This window comes from Ursus americanus, chromosome 19, assembly GCF_024610735.1.
Source record: "Ursus americanus isolate L20-20 chromosome 19, mUrsAme1.1.p, whole genome shotgun sequence".
In the NCBI taxonomy this organism is placed as follows: Eukaryota; Metazoa; Chordata; class Mammalia; order Carnivora; family Ursidae; genus Ursus; species Ursus americanus.
In genome coordinates, this window is record NC_142145.1 from 53,356,739 (window position 1) to 53,376,760 (window position 20,022).

General features: G+C 40.1%; 1 protein-coding gene across 3 annotated transcripts in view; it reads right to left on the reverse strand.

The window, feature by feature from the left end:
• L3MBTL4 (L3MBTL histone methyl-lysine binding protein 4) overlaps positions 1-20,022 on the reverse strand; it is a 416,563-nt gene that overhangs the window by 145,590 nt on the left and 250,951 nt on the right. For all 3 annotated transcript variants that reach the window (XM_087869962.1, XM_087869961.1, XM_045781801.2), the window contains exon 14: positions 11,065-11,167. In XM_087869962.1, the coding sequence (XP_087726088.1) occupies positions 11,065-11,167 (103 nt within the window). The remainder of the gene's footprint in view (positions 1-11,064; positions 11,168-20,022) is intronic.

The window sequence follows — 20,022 nt, forward strand, 5'->3', positions numbered from 1 at the left end:
ACTTTCTTCATTCATAAAATAGAGACAATAAAATTCACATCATAGAGCTGGTTTGTGTATTAAGTAAGACAGGCGTGTGAAAACATTCTGTGAGTGGTTAAACGATGTGCAAATATAACACGTTATTCATTGGTATTCTTATCTTGTATAACAGGCTCTTCCCAAAGGAGAAACATCAACATTCAAATTTTGTATCAAACTTAGTCCACCCATTGCAAGTAACTTCCCAAAAGTCAGGGGTACTATTGACATTATCCTCACACATGAAAGGCAGGCAGGCTCTGGCTATGTTACCTTTTAATAATGGTACTTATCTAAAAATTAAGAAAGGAGTCTCCAGAAGAATGACATATTTAAGCTTTATCTATAAGAAAGAAACCACAGAGAGTGAAAAACTTCCTAGTCTTAGGGATGTTATTTCTTAGGGGGAAAAAATCCATTTTAAATTAGATTACGGAGTTTCCTATGCATTCCGATTAGCTAGGACAAACTCTGACAATTTGAGTAAATCCAGGAAGTCACAGCAAAGTGATTGTGGAATCATATTCTTTTCTGCTGTGCCTAGTAGATAATGGAAGGATCATTAATCCTGATTCTTGGGGTGTCTTTAAGAAAGGGGCTATTCCAACCCAGTTCTTTCTACTGTCAGTGGTTTTGTAGTTATGGGCCTTACATTTAGAACATAGATCCTGAACTCAAGATTTTCACATTTTAACAACTAGTGAAATTTACATCTGGGTAAGTTCCTTGCAAGTGGAGTAAGTTCTGTTCAGGCAGTATGCTGTAGCTCTTCAGAAGATTATGTTGATAAATATCACTTAGAGTAAACAATACGGGAGGTAAGGTAACCAACAAGTAAATGACAAATCATCTAGTCCAATCACCTTGTTTTGCAGATGGAAAAACTGAGGTCCAGAGAGTATGTGAACTTATCCTTTGTCCAACCACTTGAAATTATAAGGGATATTCTTAAATTACTTTTAATTAAGGGCTGCATGCACTCGAAACCTATTTTGAATACAATAAATGGACAAACGAAACTTTCCAGTGCAGAGATTATTATGTGTTAGAATCAGGTAAGAATTTTGCAACTGAAATGTCTCTCCTTATACCTGCCTGCCTAAAAGGAGTCACTGGAGGTAGTACATGGTGATGGAGATGAATGAGGGGGGCCAGGAAAGCTTGCAAGGAGGTGCAAGAGAACCGCCACAGGTAGGCACAAAAGGTCAAACTATCTTTGCGCTGGGATGCAGAGGGAAGAATGAAAAACTGAAACAATGAGAGAAATATGAGAGACAGGAAGGACAGATGCAGAGGATCCAATGTCACTTAACAGAAATTTTGGAGAGAAGAATACAGATAGCATACAAACAAAACCTTACAAAATACTTGGAGAAAGATGATCTGAGATGAAAGAGGACTTTGGCTTAAAAACTGTGAAAGAACATATAGTATTACAGGTAAACTCAAAAAAAAGAAAAGAAAAGAAAACCATATCTAGACATAAGCAGGGTGATTTTAAATTTCATATGAACGTAAACACATAAAGATATAGGAAACCTTGACCAAAGGAGCACAGACTACCTCTGCCACCATCAGCAGGGCTGGCATTAGACTTTGCCCACATGGCATAGAAACCAGAAGGTGATATGAAGCAATGCTAATGGAAGTCTGAAGGAAAAGATCTAGGCTTAAGACGTCTACCTCCTCTCAGACTGATTTCACAGGTGAGATGCACAAAGATTTTAAATATAATATGCAGGTGCCACAGACAAATTAAAACAAACCTTGAAAAGAACTGTGCCAGGACAAGGAACAAAAGACGTTAAATCAATAAATAAGTGAAGGGGATTAAGGACTTTATTTGTCCTGATGGGCACCAGGTGATGTATGGAAATGTTGAATCATTATACTGTACACCTGCAACTAATGTAACACTGTATGTTAACTAACTGGAATTAAAATAAAACCTTTAAAAATGCAAAACCTTCACTGTTAAGGGCTAAGGGTACCACTGGAACCAGTAAGACATATAGAAATAAGGGTACATGGTTGTTTGAGGTCTGACTGTAAAATTGCTTGCCCACTTTTGTTCTTTCCAAGAATTGATCTCTACTGCTTAAAAACTGAAAATAAAGAAAAGAGTATGGTATATAATCGCAAATTCAATTAATACAAGTGGGTATGTTGGATTAGGGAAAAAAGAATACCATTCAGTGTTTCAAGTTTCACAAAAGAAAGCCAGATTAATGTTCTATGACTTTGATAGTTACATAAACACAGTTTTAGGAATGTATTGGAAAAGTTCAGAATAACCATTAGAAAAACGAAAAACCTTCCTTTTCAACTAGAACTTATCAACCAACAAAATGCTCTGGAAAAAGAAGAAAGAATGAAGGAAGGTCCCTTCCCTTGCCCCACAACCATCACAACAACAACAACAACAACAACAACAAACCAAAAGCAAAAACTTTTGACATTCAAGCTGAATTATGTACAATTTATATAACGATTATAACAATAGCTGCAAATAAGTAAAATTCTGTTATCAACAGGAAAAGACACTTAGATGGAATTTTACTTTTAAGACAGTTACATGCTTTTCACAGAAAGAATACCTAAATAAAATGTCACGAAGGCTAAAAATAATAGAATAGACAGATTTTCACAAAATTAAAAAAAAAATCCCACTTGGCACTATTAGTATGAGACAATGCAGATCTGGGTCAGGGGAAAATAAGGATGAACAGTCATTTCTAACTAATATAGAAACCATTATACAAAGACACAATGGTCAAAACCTTTTGCACCAAATAATATCTGATTAATGTATTTGAAAAATTTTTAACAAAAGGGGAAACTATTTGATCTTTTATTGAAAAATGGCAAAAAGTTGTATATCCTGTCTGATTTTACTTATGGAAAACAAACGTCTATGAAAAAGCCTGAAAAATGAAACAGATTTAAGGCATTATAAGTTTATAGTTGGAATATGAATGGCTTTTATTTATTCTTGAATACTTCTGTATATTACCCCAAATTTTACTACTGACCATGGATTAGTTCTTTATTAAAATGGTATTAATTCAAAAGTAACGCGCATGGTAAAATTTCTAATTTTTAAGAGAAATTTTAAGGTGATTTAAAATTACCAGACATCATCATTTTGGCTTACCATTAATTGACATAAACTGGTCTCACATAGAAATAAACTAAAGTCACATCTACCTTCATCATAATAAGGATACAATTCCTACAACCTTACCAATTCATAAAATTTGAAATTTTGTACTTAATAAAATCCTTAGATTATGTCAAAGAATATTGTATCTTTGGAAATCAATGCTCAGTTGCTATAAAATAAAGTATTTCCATATGCAGTCTTCTTCCTTAAAGAAAGGGAAAAAAACAGAATTCTCACATAATTACTTCCCAGTGAGTAAAATCAGACATATACATTAACCTTCAAGAATTCTAAGTAATGGATAGAAGTGATTTAAAGACCCAAGGCTGATCTTTCATTACTTTATCAATGCTTTTACCTAATTGGGTAATCAATCATGTCATTTTGAGAATTAAAAGTGTTATCCAGAGTCAGATCCTCTTTTTCTTTTTACTTATTAAAGTAAAAATACATCTGCAAGTTTATTTTTAAATTTCCACCCAGTTCAATTTCACTATGTGGTTACATAAAGTCAAAGAAAATGACAGGCCAAGTGACAGAAGAATCAGATAAACGTGAACACATGTCATAAAGGTACTCTCTTGGCATGATAAAGTTTTAACTGCAGGTGAAAATAAATTAAGAAATACTGTGCATATAAAATTAAAACCATGCCTTTGAGGATCCTTTTGAACACAGTATTCCAACCAGCCATTATAAATTCATAAAATTTACAGAGCCAACGAGAAGTCATTTTACACAATCTTTTATTTTCTACGGATAGGAAGAAAGTGCTATTATGATAAGGCAAAACAACAACAAAGAGAAATAAAATTATATACTATTAGCTAAATTATTATTTGGGGGGGTTAATCCAAGTTTTAAAAATAAGTTAGGGACAATATGGCAGACCGGAAAAATGAATTTATCCTTTCCCCTTGGTAATAAATCCCTCCTCTCTCATTACTAAAAAAAAATCAAATAAATGAATGAGAGGGTATAAATGCACAAACACAAAGCACAAGAGAAAAAATGACAACAGATAAGTCAACACATTTTTGAAGATAGAAAATGGATAACGATGTGGGAAACAAAAGCAGAAGAAAAATTATTAAATATCCTTACTCTCTACAGCACATTGACAAGTCCTTGAAAACAGGCAGAGCGACATTCTTCTAGGAACTCTGCTGCCTCAAAGTTAATACTTTGCTAAGGGCAAAAGGCAATCTTAGCCCAACCCCTTCTAAGTCTACTTTAACATAAAAATTCTTTTGGAAACTTCCTTTATCCCTACTCCCCAAGATACACGTTGGCAATCATTCCCCAAGCATATGACCCACTGATATACATCTGAAGGGTCTCCTGACTGAGTTTTTACTAAGCAGTAATAAATGACCTTCTCCTAATAATAGCTAGCCCCCTCAAGGCCCAGGGAACCTTGCTTCCAAAATTCCTTAGAGACTTCCCCTATTCCTAACCCCCTCCCAATTTGAAAGTATACAATGGGCCGTTCCTTATGACCCCACTGCAGCTCTTTCTGCCCATGGGTCCTGTCCCCGTGCTTTAATAAAACCATCTTTTTGCACCAAAAACATCTTAAGAATTCTTTCTTGGCCATGGGCTTCAGACCCTAACGTCTTTCCTACATCAGATAAGGAGAGGGGCAAGAGCCTGCAGGAAGAGGATGGCATAAAAGCACCCAGGAAACATTTGGAAGCATCACGTCTGCTAGAAGGAACTCACTCCGAAGAGGAGGGTCACTGCTGGTGACGGGCTCCTCAGCCTTGGCTGGAGGCCTGCCTGTCCAGTCCACGAAACTCAGCAGCAGGGGGACCCCACTTGTGCAGGCAAAGCTGAGTATCGGCCTTCTGGTGCCTCACTCTCAAGAGTGAACACGAAGAAGGACTCCTGGGCTTACGGAGATATCCTTCATGTAACAGGAAGAAGCCAGCCAACCTCACCAAAACCAAGTCAAACACAAGTATCTGGGAAAAAAGGGATGCAGGGAGCAGGAAAGCAACAGCCTCAAATACTGTCAGAGAATAAAAAGAAGACACACAATCCAAAAAATAAGAGCAAGATGCAATTAAAACAAAACAAAACTAAACTAAACTAAACTAATCAGAGAATAAGGATGCGTCCTGAGAAATTGAAAAATAAAAAAAAAATCACAGTACAATTAAAAACTTCCATCAGAGGACTGTAAGTCAAAGTTGAGGAAATAGTCCATGGAAGACAATAAAACACAGCCAAGTCAAAGCTGGGGGAGAACATCAGAGCACATAGGAAAAAGGGCATACCTCAAGAAATACCATAGGAACACTTCCCAGAAACAAAACACATGAGTTTGCAGATTGAACCTATGAATGAAAATTCATTTCAGAACACCAGCGATAAAGAGAATTCTGGTCTTGAAAATATCCGGGGCCTGAGATTCTTAAAGAGGGTGGGTGGAGGAAGAGGGAGACCAATCCTTCCCCTAAGTGAAATTTGAATGACAGCTGACTTCTGGTACACGGACGGAAAATGGAGCAATGCCTTCGATATTCTGAAGAAAAAGGTTTCCAACTAGAATTCTATCCACAAGTCAACGAATATTGTTGAGGAGAGAGAAAAGATATTTTTGATATTTAAACAAAACAAAACAAAACAAAACAAAACCCAACTACCTCCCACAAATCCTACCCCCAAAAGCTAGAAAAAAATAAACCAGGGACAAGACTTGAAACCCAGGACATCCCGTATGTGGCAGAAAGGAGGCAAAGGCAATCCTAGGAGGCAGGTGAGCCCCAGGAAGGTGGCTGTGTGGCTCGGTTCACCCCTGACGGAGGGCAAGGGCAGGGGACTGGGGAAGGTCAGCAGGTGTGGGAAAATGATGAATGGACCACCTGAGGGGCCAAACTGCAGCTGAGACAGACTTTGGAGGGGAGTGGCTTTGCCAACAGAGTCCGAGCCTGGGTGGCAGGGCTGGGAGGGATCAGAGGCAATGCAGGGGTTTGCCACGCAACCAGGGAGTGTTCCCTCAAAACCCATCCAAGAGGCAGGAGGACAGCACAGCACATGGTCTCCTTGAAGACGAAAATCTACTTCTAAGAATGCCAGGAGATAGGTCTATGAGGTCAAGAGCCGGAGGAATTCCAAAGGTCCCAACTGCATACCACATACACACCCACACACACACCCACACACACACACTCCCACACACAATCCCCCAACACACACCACACACTACACTACACACCCCACACATGTGCCTACTGCATCCACACAGACCATACATACATATGCACGTACCACATATACACACACACCCCCCACACTGGCAAATTGACTCATAAATCATGAATAGAGGCCGAGTTGTGCCATAAGTTTCCATGAACGACACCCAAAATGTCATAGATTTATCGGACATCCTCGCTCTGAGCAGCAGATGTCCATTTTCTATCTGTGTGGTTTTTTGTTTGTTTTAATTTGTATTCTTCATGGTGTGACACTAGCAATATGTGTCCTGTATCCCACCCAGTAACACTGGGGCAAGAGGTCCCTACCTTGTGACAATACCTGGCTCTTTGTGTAAAGAATGTAATTATTAGTTCCTAAAGAAATTATCTTTGTATATTTTTTTAGAAGGTTTTATTTATTTGAGAGATAGTGAGAGAGAGCACGAGCAGGCAGGGGGAAGGGCAGAGGGAGAGGGAGAAGCAGACTCCCCCCTGAGCAGGGAGCCTGACGTGGGGCTCAATCCCAGGACCCTGGGATTGTGACCTGAGTCGAAGGCAGATGCTTCACTGACTGAGCCACCCAGGCGTCCCACCTTTGTATGTTCTATGACACAGAAGTGGACCAGGTCTTTCTGGGCCTATGTTCAACTCAGTAAAAAAACAAAACAAAAAAAAAAACAAAAAAAAACTTCCTGTCTAATCCTGGACCCTGGCTTAAATTAAGTTTTTCTCTTGTAGTCCCAATACTGTCGTCTTTAAATATTTCTATGTTAACAAACACACCTACTTCATTTTATTCACTATGTAAATTCATTCAAATAACATGTAAATTGTATGATAATTGTGTGCTAAAAGTCCTATTTTCATACAGATAAGAACTGATGCAATTTTTCTCCAATAATGGTTTATGTAGATTTTACATGAACTCCCAACAGCTTTGAATATTATTGTTAACCCCTTGACTATTTTAATGAAAACCAAAGTAAACCTGTCTGAAATCCATCTAAAAAGGATACCAAGAGGTCCACCTGATCTCTCAAAGTGATCTATTATTTCCAGATGTCGTCAGTTATGTCCTGATGTCACAGCTCTCCTTGTCAGCTGTACAAGACACTGACAACTTATTTTAAGAACATTGTTTACTTCCTTTCAAAACACCAAGACTTCAATATCAGAATCAGAAATTCTGACATAAAATGGTAAAAACAAGACTCACTCCTTGCAAGTACTTTGCTGCCCAGGAGTATTTTATAGAAGAACAGCTAAAATCACTGTCTTCCTATACTTCCAAGTGTTCCCCAAGGCTTTGGAAGTAGAGGTCAACTAGCTGTTTTATACAGGCCTTCGTGAAGCTGGAGGGGTTTCTAGTTTTATTATTTTCTTCTTTTTTAAAAAATGTAAAAATATTTGCCTAAGACTCCTCTGGACTAGAAACTGTAAAAAGCATTTTGTACAATGACGACTCTTTGGTAAAGGTACATATTTATGACAAGCGAAAAAAAACCCTTTCATTTTAGAATATGCAAGTCTAACTCACATGCTTCAGGAAACTCAAGCTAGAGATGATTATAACAACACATCTAAGGCTCTGGGAGAATGTAGCATTGTAAAATTCTCATCTCCTACTTACCAACTCATTGACAAGTAGGAAGGAAAATGTACAATGACAACTTGGTGTGTGTTAGGGCAAATTCCTAGTAGGTTTAGTTAGGTGTGTGTATGTGTGTAATATTCTCAATAGATACCACCAAAGATACATACCGAAGAATGATATTTTTCATCTTAGAAAACTATACAAAATCAAGACTATAATAATTGAAATACATGAAAACAAACCCCAAAGAATATGAATGATTTATCAAAACAGTTCTTGCCCAATTAGTTCCAAGAGAATCTAAGCAAATTCTTAAGTTATACTCAAAGTTACATTAGTACATTAACTAACTTAGTAAATGATATTCAGAATGTGATAACCTATAGAGAAGTGAAAACAAGAATTGGGTTTAAAAATAAATTAGTGATATGTATTAATTAAAAATGGATACAGTCAGTCAATAAGTAACTCTAGCATCTCAAAGCTAAACTTGATAAAGAAAAGACTGGTCACTGAAAATGATTAAAGCAAGAGAGAGAACTGCCCTGTGCCCCCTGGAGCTAACCTTATATTGCCCATGACCTCCATCCTCCATAACTGCTTTACAGTCAACACTAACCCCACCAAGAATTTGTCCTCATTCCATAAATACAAAATAGTATTAAATATAATAAAATCTCTTTTCATAGGTAAGTCAGAATTTATTTGTCTGATAGTTTAATGCCTTATAAGTTCTAAATGCAAGTTCAAGAACCATTCGGTCATCTAATTTTTGTCTTTTCCATTCTGCAAAGAAGCTAGTCATAGGTAGCCATCACTTATTTTTTTTTTCTGAGATAATGGAATCATTAAGCGTTTGGAGACTTTTATTTACAGGAGCCCTGCTCTATGATAACAAGGTCTAGGGCAGGAGGAGAGCTAAGACCCAATCATGAAGGCGCTGTCCCGAGAAGCCATATAAATCGTGAGGTCTGGAGAAAGAATGCCTTGTGCCTTCTAGTTCTCTAATGTTCTTTAAAAACGTCTCACTATCACATATGTGCAGTATTTCATTTTTTTCATAAGCTTCACAGAATGCCTTTCTTTAAACTCTACTTCCACATTCTTGTAGTTTCTTCAGAAGTTCTGAGGCCCACCTTTAAAGGCTACTTGGTGGGTGGAGGAAATCATGTCGGATAGTCTCATTATTATTCATAATTAGAAACTACAAATAACAACAACAATTGGATCTCTCTGGGCCATACAGAATGAGAAAAGTCCCGGAAGCTGCTGGAACACAGTGGAGCACACCCGTTGTGACTGCGTTCACTATGTTTTCCGAATCCAAGCAGGGGGAGGCAAGTAAGCCACACACGTAGGAACAGTGTGGGGGGCGAGTCGGCTGTCATGGAATGGAAGGAGAGACCTTGACTGAGCTCCCGGCAATCTTGAGGAGCTGTCCAGGGTGATATTTGTTATTTCAGCCCCAGTGCCTCAGGAGGGTAAACTGCAGACCAACCACACTGTTAAGGTTTTGCTAACTTTCAGGATAATGACCCAAGTTTTGAAGGAAGCACACACTAACTTTTCGTCTGGAAATACTGCCGCTCAAAACACTACCATGAGAAGGCAGAAGAGGGTAAATACTCTCAGGGCTATTTTACAGAACTTTCTGTGCCATCCAGTATGGTAGCCACTGGGCACACGGGGCTACGTGTGACTGAGGAACTGAAGATTTAATTTTGTTTAATTCTGATTAATTTTAATTTAAACAGACATATATCACTAGTGACTAATCATATTGGGGTTTTCAGCCCTAGAATTAAAAAAAAAAACAAAAAGGAGCGCACAAGAAAAGCCTGAGGAAGATTGTTCATAGCCACATAACCCTGAGGATGTCTGAAAAGTGGCTCTATTCCAACAGGGTCCTCACCTAATACAGAGCCCCCTCCCAAATGGTGAGATCACCGCCCTTACCTCCCACTTTATGTCCTTTACTCTCTTTTCCTCCTTCCCCCACACCATACCACGATGTCTCCAGTGGGTCTGGCCGCACTCTCCTAGTCCAGGAGTCCTACATATTTGCCCAAGTACCCAAGATGTCTGCACATCTTTATTTCTTTTTTATGGATTCTATATGATATCCTTTTCTTTTAAGTGTTGATGGTATATTTACACATATAGCATATTCATTTATGCTATTTGGGAGTGTTTACCATTATTTCTTATAGTAACATTTGCTTTGGCTAATTTAGAACTGTTTTCAACACTGGTTTCCAGGATTGCAACCACCTGGTAAAGCAAGACTTCCATTCGGATCTCTTTTGTTCAAACAAATATTTTCTTGCTTCACACATTACAAAATTTATTCTTCTCTCTGTATATTTATCTATGATATTTGTTTTACATATTTGTGTATTTGAACAATTTTTTTTTAGTTTACGTATTCTGTAACTAAATCACCAATGTGAATAATTCATCTATATATTATTTTACCAATTGATAGGAAGAGAAAAAGCAGTAGGGACTTATACAGATTTATTTGTACTTACTTTTTCTTAAAGCACTATCCTCTCTATACTATTAAGAAATATGGAAAACATGGGCATATGCCTCAATATAACTTCACACTTATTACCTTCTATTCTATCACAGCATTATCTCATCTCCAAATGACTAGGACATAGAGAAAAAGAAATAGGGGCAAGGTGAAAGCAACAGGGGGGAAAGGCAAGAGGTTCTGGAATTTCTCTAGAAGACAGCAGGACTCAGCACTTGTGTGGAGAAAATTCAGGCCTGGGGTGGGACAGAGAGTGGTGAGTATGTCCCATGAAATGGGCACTTGTTAATGAAAATGTCAGACAGCAGAGGCTCTGGGAAGTGAGGCGGGTCTGGGCAAGGCCTCAAGGGTCCAAGAAAGCTCCAGGAAGGGCAGGGGTAGGCAGGCAGCAGGAAATGTCCGGGAGGGGCCTTCGGAACACAGAGAAGGGAGTATGATGGGAAGGCATTTGGCTCCAAGAGAGTTATTTATGTTGCTACCTATAGCTACTAATCTGCATACTGTTCCAATTCGTCCCTAAAATAATTTAAACAAGAAAAAATTTTACCTGTGATGTCCTGAATACCGTGGACCACGGATATGGCCTATTCCTCGGCACCCTGGAGTAGGACAAACAGCTTGACCTGGAAGGATTTTCACATCATTTGCTCCTTCAGGAAGTAAAAGAACATACCTTGAGAACACCCTCAGTAAAGAAGAACTAGAAAGACTATAATATGTAAATATTATTTATTGAGACTTTGCAAATTAAAAACAAACAATCACCAAAACACTTACTGGATATTTGTGATATTTTATAACATGATTTAGCAGAAAATATCAGTGCTGTAATAGATAAAACTAATGCAACTGATATCTGAGGCAGAGCAAAATATATAGGCATTGAAATGTTTTAAAAATATGAGAACGTTCACTCATTTCTTTCAGGGAATAATAACTGGCAAAGGCAATATAACCATGAGCTAAGAATGTGAAAGGGTAAGGTCTGGTTTGTGGTTCTGCTCGAAACCCCCACTCAACCGCAGCAAGGCTCCCCCAGATGCAGGACAGAATTCAGCTAATACGGGCGCCTGGGTGGCTCAGTCAGTTAACGGTCTGCCTTTGGTTCAGGTCATGTTCCCAGAGACCTGTTATCAAGCCCCGTGTCGGGCCCCCTGCTTAGTGGGGTGTCTGTTTCTCCCTCTCACTCTGCCCCTCCAGCCACTGTGCTCTCTCTCAAATAAATAAATAAAATCTTTAAAAAAAAAGAAGTTCAGCTAATAAATGAGGCATACCAACGGTGGTGAACATAGCCCTACGCATGCCTACTCAAGTAGCTTTCAAAGCTGGCTGAAAAAAGAACTGCCTGACCCATATTATACTATACTAATACTATGCACAGTAACACTTAGGCTGTATTAATAATATTATTAATGCTATATGTACTTAATACTAACATTAATGTTAATACTAATATGAACTATATATAACCACTCCAGGCCAGAGATAAATTCTGTCAAGCCCAAGGGTAATCTTTCTCTAAAGATTATCAGGAGTTAAACCCTCTTTCTCTGTTCTGTGATTTTTCCTCAGTTTGCTCTCCCTCCAGAGAAAACCCTCTGGATCTTGTCGTCACCCAAAATGACGCTGCTTCCAAAAGCACTAAGCAAACAGGCCATCTGACTACAAAATCGCATCCTTCCAGATTGCTTGCTGAGGTAGCCTAGCTGCTGCTGATGTTTCAATATCGTGGGAGTTTCCAGGCCATGAATTCCCTTCCTTCCCATCCTCATTCCCCTCTCATCATTAACTCCCTCCCCTTGTCTTCCATTCTGCCAACTAGTAGTCCCCCTCTGTTGCAAATAACTCAAGCCCCTTGCCTTGCTGACCTTCTATGACAGGTGGCTGTGGAGAGAAAATAAAGAGCCAGCCTTGGGTGGCACCACCCTGCTGGTCTGTGTTTTGCAGGGCTAAGTTCTCCCGGAAAAAAATCACACAACGGTGCATATTTATTGTTACTAAAACCACCGTCTTCAGTGTCACCTGAGCCCCTCCCCACTCTCCCAGGCCTCCCCTAGCCTCCACCCTTTGGCTCTCACAGCTGCACCTGCCTGCACTTCACTGGGAAGCCAGGAGCCTGTCCCTGGGGCACAGCATTCCCTCCTTCTTTTCCATCACAGTGCGGGAGCGCTCTCTCCCCTCCAGAGTGGGTCTCTCACCCTTCCTATTTGGGTCTTATCTATTTGGGTCTTTAGGCCCTCATATATTCTAGTCACTCCTGGACTATTGAATCTTTTGTACCAGTATTTCAACAAATTCCAGTTTCCCCATTATAAAAAGAAACAAAGACAAAACAAAACAGAAAACAAAAGCTTAACACTCTCCTTGGGACCACATTCCCCTTTAGCAGCCACTCCCCGTTTACCCCTTCCCAGGCAAACTTCTCATAGATGTTACTTCTGTTTCCTCACATCTCAAGCCTGTTCGTGTTCTAAGGTCACTCATGATTTCCACGCATTAAGCCCGGCGTGCGCCGAGGATGCATCATCACACTCGCTGCCTCGGTCTATTCATCACCACCCCTTCTCAAGTTGTTATTGTCCACGAGCTTTGGTGACATCACCCCGACAGCTTCCTTGCTGCATGTGGGCATTCTCCTGTAATATCCTTTGCCAGATTTCCCTCCTCTAGTTAACCTTAAGATGTCGGAGAACCTCATGGTATGTTCCTGGGCCAACCATTTCTACAGCTTCATTTACAGCCTGTAAGCCGGAGATGCTCACGGGCTATATATACAAGCTCACAGGCTCCATACCACAAATATTACAGGTTGTTCCAACAAATATTTAGACCTCCGATACATTTTCATTAAGTTTATTAAATGAGCAACAAAAAGTCTGTCTTAGATACTTATTATGCTCTCATAATTTTGCAAAACACCTTGAGGGATAAACAGAAATGAGTTGCCCCATCCAAAGGTAGCTTTTGGAAATAGCCTTAAAAAAGAAACAACTTTTCAACAAATCCAAGGAATCTATGTTAAAAAACTGTAAACAAGTCTCTAATTAAGAAGTATGCTTGTGTGGGTCAGTAAATAAAAAGATTTATAAGAAAGAAACACAGAATATAAATAGAGTTTTCTCCAAACTGCACCTCACAATACACGACCAAGGCCATTGTCACAAAGGCCTGAAATATTAAACCGATAAACCACCAAACAAATGCTCTCCATCAGTCAGCCCAGGTGTCCCTCTGTGTGGACAACGTTTCAATAAACTGTCAGTGAAGGCTGCTTAATACGTTTTTCAGGACTATTTCAATGCACTTGATTAAATTAAGGCTTGAAGTGATCTTTTAAATATTTATCAATGCATACTTATCTTCAGAGCCCCGATGGGGGTCATATTTCTCTCCTTGTTAGATATGTAAGGAAGAGAATGACCTCAGCTATTGTGAGAAGAGTTATCACATTAAGAACCACAGCAAGGGTCATAACAAAGAAGTCGAGAAGAACATGCAATAAAAAAGCATGGAATCTAACAATTTTCCCTGGTACACTTTGTATGATGAAGTTTAATAGGTTGACTCAATGGTGAATTAGACAGCCATCTGTTGGGGAAAAGAAACCTGTAAATTCTACAATCCTTCGTATTATTGCCTCTAGGGTAAGGGAACCTATGATAAAATTGATGTTTTTTCCCCAGAAAATAATTATATTTTCTCCAAGAATATCTTCCTTTTAACTTGGATATTTAGAGAATTCGGTCTCAAGAAAAAATGTTCTCAACTTGAAATCATTTTTTTCAGAGAGAGCATCCTGAACATTTTACCCTTCCTTGCCTTCTTTTTGCCACTTTAACTGAAATTAATTTCCTAGTTTATCTGCTGATCTCTGGTCTCCCTTCACTAGAATGAGGACACTGACCTTATCTAATGTGTCTACCACTGGGGCCCCAGAACCCACTAAAGCAGCAACTGGCACATAATACTGAATACATATGTTTTATAAATGAATAAAAAATCATAAAGGCAACAATTAACACCTGTAAGCATTATTTGGTATATCCTGACCACAACGCTGGGAGCTAAAATCCCCATTTTATTCTTACTTCAGAGCTTAGCTTGTCTAAAAATCAATCTCTGGTTTTCTATTTCTGAGTACTATGAGCTACTATCAAGCAGCATGAATAGCTTCTAATTTATCCCAAGTCTTCTCTGAAAATTGTACTTAGGCAGGAGTCAATCTAATGGCAGAGTTCTTCCTGCAAAGGCAAAATGAAATGGAAAATATCCTTGTAGACTGGAAATTATCTGAATAAGGAACAATGCTTCGCGCTCACATGATACAAAAAGTAAAATGTCCCGGACCCCCATTCATATGGAATTACATGGTTGCCATCAGCTACCATGGCGGACACCGTATTTGCCCACCCAACGTCCATTCCCTCTTTCTTGCTGATTGAACCCTGATTTGGTTCAGGGCAGCAATGTGCCCAGCTAAAAATGTTGGCTTTCCAGCCTCTCACATCCAGATGTGGTCATTTGACACAGTTTAGGACAATATGACCTAAAAGAAAGACAACATAAGGATGTCCACAAATGCTTTTCTTTCCCAGTAGAAGGGTAAAGGTGATGCTGGTGCTACTTTGCCCATGTCCTCCTTATTCGACCTTCATGGAACGCAGATATAAGGGCTCATGAGGTGACAAGCAAAAGACAAAAGCAAAAGTGTTGAAGAAAGCAGAGAATAAAGGAAGACGGGCCTGGATCCAGGATATGTCAGGGTGGACCTATCACATCAGTGTCTGTCACACAGGACAAATAACCCTTTCTTTGATTTAACCATTGTAATCATATTTTCGTGTTACTTGTAGCTGAAAAGTCCATACAAGAAGACAGTAATTTTATTTTGTTTTTCCTTTTGTGAAATCAAGTAATTATTCTAAAACAAAAACTAGAATTGCATGTGAGCATTAGACCTATTCATCACATAAAGAAGAAGTAAGATAACAAAGGAAAGATCCATACACTAAAGAGCTTGTACCCATCTCTAGAAAATGAGAAAGGGGACTGACCTTTATTTCAAAATGGCCCAAACTGGCAACCACCCGTGATGTGAGTGAAAAGGCTTATTGCCCCACTCAGTGTGGGTGGGTTAGGAGCTGAGTTCACTGCCCTTCGTCTGAGTGGGAAGCAGCCCCCTCTCCGAACTGTTATTTTATTGGGTCTAGAGGTGACCGGGAGCAGAATGACGATGACACTGGTTGAAACAAATGAAGATGCCCTGTTCCATTACATATATATGTGAGCCCCACACTGATGTGGGCCCACGTGAGAGCACGACGATCAAGCAGCAGTCCTCCCAGCTAATTACCCACTGCTGAAAAAGTGTTCAGTTCAATCTGATTCATTTAATAAGTGTTTTGTAGAGAAATGACTTTAGTATTGGGTGGTAATATCCATAAGAGGATACACAAAAAGTGGAGCAGATTTAAATGTCACTGATAACAGACAAGTTAAGATACTTTAACTCTTCTTATTTTCTTAATATTATTTTTTAAATACTAGTTTTTTTGAATAGCCACTGGGAGTTATTTACTCATTAAAAGAGGAACTGAGTGCCTGTTATGTGCCAGACAGGATTTTGGGTGCCAAGGATATGGCAGCAGAGCGAACAGAAGGACCTGTCCCCCCGGAGCTTATGTTCTGGCGCCAAAGACAGAACAAACACTCAAATGAGAAACACAATGGAACGTTGGACACTGATGTGCTAGGAAGACATATCAAGTGCTGGGGCCGAAGTGGGGATGCTCTTAAGGCCGGTAGTCAGGGAAGACGTCCTGACATGCGAGCAGGATCCTACGCGGAGTGAGAGCACACTTCTGGGACAACAGCAGGGAGGCCAGTGTGGTTGGAGCCGAGCAGACAAAGGCAAGGGGGCAAGAGATGAGATCCCATGGGCCAAAGTGACATTCTGGTCGCTTGGTGGGGGCACTGGAGAATAGAGAGGGCTGGCGAATAAGAACACACTCACCGAGCCTGTTCTTTAAGGAGCACCCTGGGCGAGGGCCTGGGGCAGGCTGTGCCTTGTGGCTGGGACTAGAGACATCCTGCAGGCATGGCGTCTACACCTGGTGCTCAAGGCCATGGACTAGGGGAGATGCCATGATGAGTTAGTGTCAGCGGTTAGACTGAGCTCTGGGAGACAGACCAGGTAGAGGCTAAAAGAATGTGAGGAGGGGCACCTGCATGGCTAGTGGGTTAAGCATCTGCTTTTGGCTCGGGTCATGGTCCCGGGGTCCTGGGATCAAGCCCCGCATTAGGCTCTCTGCTCTGCGGGGAACCTTCTTCTCCATCACCCTCTCCCTCTGCCTGTCGCTCCCCCTGCTCGCCTGTGCTCTCTCTCTGTCAAATAATAAATGGAAAACCTTCGGGGAAAAAAAAAAAAGAAAAGAGCATGAGGAAGGGGCAGAGAAGGCGCAGCCAGGCAGAGGCATGCATCCTCCACAGAGAAGGACACACAGCACGCCATGAAGCCAGTCAGCAGCTATGACCATGTGCTGAGGAAGGGGACCTGTTCCCTGGCCGCGGATCTGCAGGGCGGAGCTGCCGGGGCTGGACCAGGACCATTTCTGGTGACTGGATGTCAATGAGCCTGACTCAAGGTAAGGGAGAGTGGAAGAGAAAAAAGAGGCAGACCTGGGCGCTGGGATGGTCAAGTTCTCCACCCAGAGCACTAACTTTCTCAGCCAAACGGGCCCCAAGATCATCAGCTGAGACTAAGAATGGAGCAAGGGAAGCAGCAAAATTAAATCTGAAACTAAAAAGAAATAAAGGATACTATTCAAATACGCACACATTCTCATTTCAGACAAGATTTCACTATCTTTATTTTGGATGGGGAACTTTTAGGGCAGTATCCTGGTTTTGTTTTTTCTCGCACCCTGCCCCCAGGAAATTTATATTATAGTTGCTAAAAAGATTTAATGAAATAATTACCTTTGAATGCTAGAGAATGCAAATAATAATCATACCTTTCAAACTGAAATTATAGATTAATCATACTTATTCTTCATCTCCTAATGAAATTAGGAACAATAAATACCCGTTGTGCTGTAATAATGAGTTTCTCAAACAGAAGAAGAAAATAATGTTGAAGAAAATAATGTAACAAAACACCATGGTCGCTTGTCCTCGGTTTCAAGCTGTCAGATTGCATCATATGTAAGTAAAATGGGATAATAATTTTGTGAAATGGAAATGCAAAAAAAGAATAAGAAAAGGTTCCTACAAGTGTGACTGTTTTGCCTAACCTGATGATCTAGAAAAATCTTTAAAATATCGCCGTGGCAATATCTGCAGAGGAAGGCAAACTAACCATCCACCTGATGCAGGACCCCATCTAGGAATGTGCCAGAGTCTGGGGACCAGTGGCTACAATAATGACACTTATTCCACCCCGGAAATGACCAGTGCGACCACCCCATGGTGAGAAGAGTTCAGCAGCAATGGACAGCCTTCTGAAAGCCCCTTCCACAGATCCCACAGAGCTTTCCAGCGAACACAGAACATCAATGTGTTCTCCTGGGCTCTGTTCAGTATTTAAAAGGAAGCAGCAGAACAGTGGGCAAAGGTTTTCTTAGCAAATCTAAAATGCATTTATCACCTGTGGAGCTTGAAATAAAAGACAGAATAATATGGTGGGTAACTGGTTAAAAACAAGAGCGTTCCAGAAAAACTGGATCTCACGCTTAAGTATGGGCAGAGTCAGGGCATCAATTTGCACCCAATTATTTACACAAAACTAGGCTCTTCTCATATTACCGAATAGCAGAGCCTTCATAAAATGCCAACCTGTTTTGTAATCCAGTTTTCAACCTTTCAAAAAATCAGGAAAACAACATGCTTGATTTATGGAACGGAAAAACTGGGAGAGGTCCACACAGATAACAAAGCAGCACAGGATTTTAAGAGTAGAAAAAACTTTAGGCATTATTAGCACAGACAAAAAACCTGGTTTACATGTAACTGAACTAAATTGAATTAAACTTGCCTCTAACTGATAACTCTACTGGGGGGGGGAGGGCAATATGGCATCTAACAGCAAGTCAGACAAAACTACTCCGCTAGACTGTCCTGTATCATTGTTTTCATTACTTTTAAGAAAGAAAAGTAGATGTATTTGTTTTCTAAATCTTAACTTTTACACAAATTCTCTCAAAGCTATTATAAAAACTGGGGCGCCTGGGTGGCTCAGGTGCTTAAGGGTCTGCCTTCTGCTCAGGTCATGATCCTGGGGTCCTCGGATCAAGCCTCATGTCAGACTCCCTGCTCAGAGAGATTCTGCTTCTCTCCCTCTGCCCTTCACCCCAGCTTGGGCTCTCTCTCAATAAATAAATAAATAAATAAATAAATAAATAAATAAATATCTTCAAAAAAAGGCTATTATAAAAACTAAAACTAATTTATTTGTGCTGAATCTCCCCTAGTTTGTCTTTTATATGAAATCAGTTTTTTTTTAAATGACTAATTTGGTATTTGGTTTATGTAAATGAATTACTCCATCTAATCGAAGTGAAAATGCTGCAACCCCCCTTCCCTCCTTTCTACTCTATTTCTATTTCTCTCCCCTCCCCCACTTCAGGCTCTCTCTGGCCCCCCTCCTCCCCTCTTTCCTCCCTCTACTTTGCCTCCTGCAACAAGGCACTAAATAGAATCCAGAGGGTGGTAACTGCTTTCCTTACTTCTGGGACTTTTCTTATTCCTGTGAAAGGAGACACAAAACTGGCCTAAAACTGTGAATCAATGGTTGTTTCTGAGCTTCTCCAGTCTTTTAACTGCTTTTTTCCCTTTTACCAAAAGAAATTATTTAGAAGAATTAAATACTCTATAATGCAAGATTCCAAAGTGGGATGATGATAACATCTTTCCAATAACCTGCAAATTACATCTAAAGTGGAACTACAGCATTCCTAATTCCTCCTCAAACTAGCACTTTGGCTACTCTTAACAAAAAATGTTGAGAGCTGTCTGGGAAGCTTGTTTATACGTACATAATCAATAGTTACACTTCTCTTTGTGGCTTCTCCTCTAAACCTAACTCTACGACTAATGCCATTCCTGTATTGAGTAACCTGTGAATAGTCTTGGCAGAATTGCCATGTTTTAATTGGGAAGAAATCCTCCACCCTGATGTCTGTAATACATGCCTGGATGAAACGGAAGGAGCAGCTCACCTTCCCTCTGAGACTTGTGTTTAGTTTATTCACTGGCGGCTTTGAGTTAGTTTGGATTATAGGCTTGAGGGAGAAGGATGAGCGCTTACTGCCTGTAAAGTGCTAGTGCCGTCCCAGGGGGAGCTCCGTGCAAGAGATGCAAGAGACCACACCCCCGTGCGCTGCCCGATCAAAATAGCAAATAACAATGTCCACTTTCATCCTCGATCTAAAGACGCTTCATTCAGAGAAGGAGAGAAAGCCCCCATCATACGGTCTGACTATGAAATGCTAACTTGCTTACGGCTGTG